Source organism: Ciona intestinalis, unplaced genomic scaffold, assembly GCF_000224145.3.
Source record: "Ciona intestinalis unplaced genomic scaffold, KH HT000425.1, whole genome shotgun sequence".
Lineage (NCBI taxonomy): Eukaryota > Metazoa > Chordata > Ascidiacea > Phlebobranchia > Cionidae > Ciona > Ciona intestinalis.
In genome coordinates, this window is record NW_004190746.1 from 2,225 (window position 1) to 8,851 (window position 6,627).

A 6,627-nucleotide genomic window follows, 5' to 3' on the forward strand; every position below is an offset into this window, starting at 1 on the left:
GATCATAATAGTGATTGGGTAATACTGCCGCTGGTGACAGTGAAAATTGGTCTCAAAATGTTCCTTACGTCTCCCTGATACCCGCTGTATAATTTTGGAAAAAACTCGGGCGTTCGTGTCGAAAATTAACTTTGAAAAAACGAAATCGTGCTGCGTCACCGTATTTTCCACACAAGCCGTCATGGATTAAACAAAGGTTAGATTATTACGTCATAGAATGTGAATTACCACTTTTGATATCAACGTTACAGATTACGTAATTAGTTAGTTTTATTGTGGATTTATGGGTTGGGGGTTAAAAGTAAAGGTTAGGGTTGTGTTAAGGGTTGGGGCTTGGGGTTTTCCCTAGCATAAAACAGTGCGAAAAACAAGATTATAACGTGCTGTAACATACGTAATATGTCACTACTGTTACGTAACATATCGCCATTGTGACGTAATAAATCGTTAACCTTACGTCAGTCAGGCGAATTTCGGTAACAAAGCACTTTTTCGCGCATTTTCAAGGTGAATTTTCGACACAAACGCCCGAGTTTTTTTTTTAAATTATACAGCGGGCATTAGGAAGACGCAAGGAACATTTTAAGACCAAAATTTTCACTGGTCACCAGCGGCAGTATTACCCACATCACCCCACCACACCATAATAACCCCCCCTCTGCAGGACCACGCTGGGTGTCGTGGAACCTCGGGGTTCTTCTTTGCATCCGATGTTCGGGGATCCACCGTAGTTTGGGGGTTCATATCTCGAAGGTGAAGTCGGTCAACCTTGACACGTGGACCAACGAGCAAATGATTGTATGTTATTGTGATGTTATCATGATATTGTGATGTCATCATGGTATCGTGATGTCATACTGTGGATGAAATAATGTAAACACTTCATGCCCATTCTGCATTTAACCAAGTTTTATAACAACCGTGGTAGAAATTTTATTTTTTCGTAAGTTTTTATTATTTCACAGAAAGTTTGCAGTCGAGGAAACGGTTGGGGTCGCGATTATTACGAAGCAAATTTACCGACGGGTCATAAAAGACCCAACACCGACTCGTGAGTTTGTGATGTCATAATAATTGTGATGTCATAATGTTGAAAATTACTCAGGAGTCTGGAATATTTCATCCGAGATAAATACGAACGGAAGAAATATTTGTCGTCGTCGGATATTCCGCTTCGTTCCATTGAGGTATTATGATGTCATTGTGGTAATTGTGATGTCATCATATTGTGATGTCATTGATGTATTGTGATGTCAATAAACATTTATTAACAGGAATACGGGATAACAGGGGAAAGTAGGGAAGTCCCCAAAAAGAAGAAAGAAGTCGGCAAAATATCGGCCCCAATATCGAATTGGAAAACTTCACCGACACCTCGACCCCACAAACCAACCAACATGTCACAAGATCAACAACCAATCAAAAACGGGAACCAACATTTGAATTGCGACGATCTGCTTGGATTAAGTGAGTATGATGTCATAATTAAGTTTTTTTTACATATTTTCCAACTTAAATTATAAACTTCGTGCCCGTTATTTATTCTTTATTTATTACATCATAGACACTGCAATAACCCCCCAACCTCAGCCAAGCAGTCAACAACAACAACAACAACAATCACAGAATCAACAACAACAACAACAACAGCAATCAAATTTGCCGAGCGCCGATTTGACTTTTGATCTTTTTACAACGACCCCCCCTAGTGTTGGAACAACGGTATGTTTCTGATGTCATAATAATGTATGATGTCATGACATGATGTCATGTGTGATGTCATAGGAAACCTCTGAATCCACCGGCCAATCAGCAACGAGCGATGAGAAACAACCGATGAGTCGTGATTCTATATTATCTCTATATACGCAGGGGAATCCCCCATCCCATTATCAGGGTCAATATATGGGGATGCCCCAACAACCCCAAATGGGGATGCCTCAACAACCCCAAATGGGGATTCCCCAACAACCCATGGGTTACCATGGTTACCAACAACAAGGTATTTTTTGATTATAATCGCGTTGTTTGATTATAATCGCGATTCTTTATCCACAGCGACCATGCCAACTTATCAACAAAACTATCAACAACAACATTGGACAACAACAACAACAACAACAGGTATTATTGATGTCTTTTATATAACATAATATGCCACCCCTGTCCCAAAAGCAACTTATATAATTTACAGTGTTGCCCAACTTATTCAATCTACAGTGTTGCCCAATCTATATAATTTACAGTGTTGTGCAACTTATATAATATTCCTTACAGCAGTTACAGCATCAGATGCACACGTTGAACATCGGCAACACTGGAATGCGATCCCACAGCTCGATGCCGCAGATGCATGGTGCAGGGGGATTCACCCAGTACCCCCCTAACCCCCTAACATCTAGCCAACCCTCGTTAATGGGGCTTGACCCCACTATGGGGTCGTGGGGTAATGGGGGAATCCCCATGGGTCAAACCTTGAGCAACCAACTGTGGAAATGATGGAGCAACCCCTGTATTTACCCCGGACCCCGCCCCCCCCCGCACAACCCTATTAAACCCCGCTCACAACCCCTCTCTATCATTGAACATTCCCCCATTTTATATTTATTGTTTTTAGTGCATAATCACCATTATGACATCATTGAGGTTTTAACAATAGATTGCTTGGTGTATTGTGACGTCATATTTGATATTTATTTGTAGCTCATTGTTTGTTGGCGGATCCTATTATGATGTCATAGGCAATAGAATAAACTCATTGTTACGTCATAAACAATTCATTGACACGGCTTGAATCGCATAAATAGCGCCGCGTGTGGTTGGTTCGAAATTTCGGCACGCCGTGTACGGGATATTGTGACGTCACAGATGATTTCCTTTACCGCGACTTCCCTCAACGCGAGAAGGATCTCAGTTTGAGCTTGTGAGCGAATAAAGATTGGATTATGACGTAACAGAAGGATGATTATGTTTAAGAACGAAGAAGTTCGTTAATTGAGGGGGGAAGCGGGCGTGTGTAATGTAATTATCGGTAGTGTGACGTCACATCGATAGTTTAGCGTAACAATCGTATGTTAGTTTAGTTAGATTGTGATGTCATAAAGTTGACTGTTCATTCGTTGTTCTGTTATTATGACGTCACATTAGTTACAGTTATGGTATTGTACCACGATCGTGACGTAATGTCTGGATATTTCCTGAGAGAATAAGCAATGTGACGTCACAGAGGGCATTATCATAGCCATATGTCGTAACAATCAACTCCCGAAGGAAAATTCGAGATTTCAACAAATTCATTGTTTCGTCACAAACTCCCAAACCACGTGATTAAGTCTTTGATTCGCCGACAAAGCTCGATTATGACGTAACATTATATCCCCAATGTGACATCATAGAGGATACTTTATCTAGTAATTCATGTTCATTTGTTTGCGAACATTGGATGTTACAATCTTGTTTATGACGTAACAAGAAACATTATTTACTCATATTTATATAAAGTTGGTTTGTTACGTAATAAACATAATCACGTGATATACGCTGCAGCTTCGATGCATTATGACATCATAATACACTCCGGATGTGACGTAACATAGCAGCGTTCGTTTTCACTCCCGGGTTGTTTCTCTTTTATCCTCCTGGAGGGAGGAGTGGGAGAATCTTTGTTTCTTAATTATAATTTGCAGGAAGTTAGCAAAATGGCCGAACAAATGGAAAAAACGAAACGAATGCGATCTTATGTTTTAAAAGAAATATTAAAAACTGAGCAAGATTATGTGGAAACTCTCAAATTCTTGTGTTCGGTTCGTAATGTTTATGTAGTTTCAATTAAACCCGCACTTATAAATATAGAACACAACCTGTGTTTATATGAATGCCATCATTTTTACGCTTTCGGTTTAAAAACTAAATCTATTTTCAGTCGATGTTAAAATAAACTAAATATTGAAACGTTTGGTTTGAACGTTGGGAACGCCAACCATGTATAAGGAGGGGGGGGGGGTTGTATTGAAACTAATCATATTTCATATAATTGTTGATTATGACGTATACAATGGTTATTATGACGTAGGTATTCATGGAACGCCTACAGAATCGCGAAGACGACGAAAACGATAAACTAATTCCACAAGGATCGGTGTTATTGTTGTTGTCGAATGTTGAAGATTTGTATAAAGTATGTTATTGTTATTAATTATGACGTCATAATGGTATAACAATGATATTGTTTAGTTTCATCGAGAATTACTTACGACAATGGAAGAAGCGTTAAACCCGGAAGTGACGTATGATAAGAAGATTGGAGCCGCATTCCTTAAATATGTAACGTTATTATAATACTAATTATTACGTCGTAATAAGAAAACAATGAAGTCGCGCGATGTTTGTTTACAATCATGTTTATATGATGTCTATTGTTTGGTTTTGCTTTGGGGAATTCCCCGAGCCAGAAAATTAGCGCGTTTTTGTGATTTACGTCACAATTGTCATTGTTACGTCACAATCGTTTTGATTGTTCACAGAAAAGCAGCTTCGAGGTTTACGCTCCATATTGTTCCAACCACGAGAGGGCGCAAAAGAAGTTGAACGAATTGACAGAAAATCCAGAATTCCAAGGATTCATTCTCGTGAGTGGTTGTTATGACGTCATAATATATCTAATTGTTGAACTTGCAGGGTTGTTTGTTGCTAGGCAACTATGTTAATGATGTTTCTATGGAAGGATTTTTGCTTACCCCAATCCAGAGGATCTGTAAATACCCCTTGTTGTTGCGGGTAAGTGGGGTGGGGGAGATATTGTATGTATGATATATAACGCATCCATCATCACAGGAGTTGTTCAAGAAGACGCCTCCCGACCACCCGGATTACCCACACGTTGAACAAGCCTTGAATTTAATGAAGGAGGTTTGTTCGAATGTAAACGAAACAAAACGACAACTTGAACAACTCGAAAAACTTGAAGATCTTCAATCAACTATTGCTAGTTGGGAGGTGGGTGATGTCATAATGGTGGTTGTGATGTCATATTTGTGATTGTAATGTCATAATGGTGGTTGTGATATCATACAGGGAGCAAACTTAACGGACACTTGCACGAGGTTAATCAAACAAGGGTCTCTCATCAAAATTTCGGCCGGAAATATTCAAGAACGTCAATTCTTCTTATTTGATCATTTGCTGGTTTACGCTAAAAAGATAAATGCTCTTCCAAGGTGTGTATAATGTATAGTTATCCCACTAAAGTATATGCAATGATTAACTCTTATAGATTGGATACGAGCAAGACCGGAACTTTGCAACGAACAAAGAAATTAAAACGCAAGAAATCCTCGATGGACCAACGGAAGTGGATTTTTAAAGGAAGGATTTCAACGGAGTTGATGGAGATTGAAAACTTGGATGATGGAACTTGTGAGTGGTTGTTAGTGTGTGGTTGTTATGCTGCTTGTCTCTAGATCAGGGGTGATGGGTTTAAGTCTCGACGCTGCCACCATTGTGGGCGTGTGTGTCCTTGGGCAAGACCCTTAACGACAACACACACAACAATTGCAACCCAGTGGTCACTAATGGGTTGTCTAAATTATCAGCCATACATAAAAACAATTACCCACAAAGTTACGTAAATAAACAACTTATATTCCCTCCAGCCGACTTCCACTGCGGTGGCTACACGGTGAACAACGGGTGGAAAGTATTGAACGCAGCAAAGAACAAATGGTTTGTGTTGTTGGCAAAAGATAAAGAAGAAAAAGAAGCGTGGCTGAATGAATTTGTGCTCGAACGGGAGAAACGGAAAAGTTTGTATTAGTTTGTTTAGTTATGAGTTAACTACTACTTGATATAAGTTGCTGCCAATTTCCTCCTCTTGGTTGTTTTGTACAACCCTTATGACATCCATCTATGACATCACAGGCAAAGTGAGCATGGACCAGCGTGACAGCATAGACGTAATACACGGACGTGGGCGTAGAATTTATTACAAACTAACCCATCAGGGGTTGATTAAAGATCGTAAATCTAAGATGCGGACTCACCCAAAGTCTCTGCTTGGAAAGTATGTTTGTTGTTTGTTATTTCTATGTAATATATGACATATCTATGTTCCAGTGAGTTGGTCCAATGGTTAGTCGACAACAAAGAAGCAATGAGCGCCGATGAAGCGGTGATGTTGGGTCAAGCGCTGTTGGATTGCGGGATTATTCATCACGGTTTGTGTTAATCATGCAGCAATGAATCACATCCATTATATTCACGACACTTTAACCCACAGTGCAAGACCGTCACCATTTTCGTAACGAAGCGATTTTGTTTCGGTTTCGATACGACGACGGAACGTTTAAACCTCGCGGAGAAAGTCAGGACTTGGTTGCGAAAGGGTTGCGAATTTACTGCAGGGTGCATGCCATGTTTCAACCTATTGTCAGGTACGATTATATGATTTCTATGTTGTTTATATGATATTTATATTATTTCTATAAAGGGATAAAGATCGCAACTTCCGAAGTTATAAACAAGTAATTGAGGCACGCAAATTAATCGATTGGTTGTTGGACCAAGGGGATTGCCAAAGTCGCGAGGAAACTTGTAATCTTGGACAAAGTTTGTGTGAGAATGGGATTCTAC

At 39.7% G+C, this 6,627-nt stretch overlaps 2 protein-coding genes across 2 annotated transcripts in view; both read left to right on the forward strand.

Moving 5' to 3' along the window:
* Positions 1 to 2,769, forward strand: part of ci-arfgap-2 (zinc finger protein ArfGAP-2) — a 3,675-nt gene extending 906 nt beyond the window's left edge. Inside the window, 8 exon segments of the mRNA NM_001128112.1 lie at positions 665 to 798; positions 966 to 1,051; positions 1,106 to 1,187; positions 1,275 to 1,408; positions 1,941 to 2,002; positions 2,059 to 2,105; positions 2,107 to 2,124; positions 2,278 to 2,769. Of these exon segments, the coding sequence (NP_001121584.1) occupies positions 665 to 798; positions 966 to 1,051; positions 1,106 to 1,187; positions 1,275 to 1,408; positions 1,941 to 2,002; positions 2,059 to 2,105; positions 2,107 to 2,124; positions 2,278 to 2,499 (785 nt within the window). The 3' untranslated portion in view covers positions 2,500 to 2,769.
* A 706-nt stretch (positions 2,770 to 3,475) lies between these two features.
* LOC100180368 (phosphatidylinositol 3,4,5-trisphosphate-dependent Rac exchanger 1 protein) lies at positions 3,476 to 6,623 on the forward strand (the record flags this gene model as incomplete). The annotated part of the gene is made up of 13 exons (XM_018816635.2): positions 3,476 to 3,803; positions 4,073 to 4,177; positions 4,234 to 4,323; positions 4,524 to 4,628; positions 4,678 to 4,776; positions 4,834 to 4,995; positions 5,074 to 5,216; positions 5,273 to 5,415; positions 5,652 to 5,801; positions 5,917 to 6,058; positions 6,112 to 6,212; positions 6,275 to 6,428; positions 6,485 to 6,623. Coding segments are annotated over exons 1-13 (1,638 nt in total), but the record flags the coding sequence as incomplete, so codon positions are not given.
* Between the last annotated feature and the right edge of the window lie 4 nt (positions 6,624 to 6,627).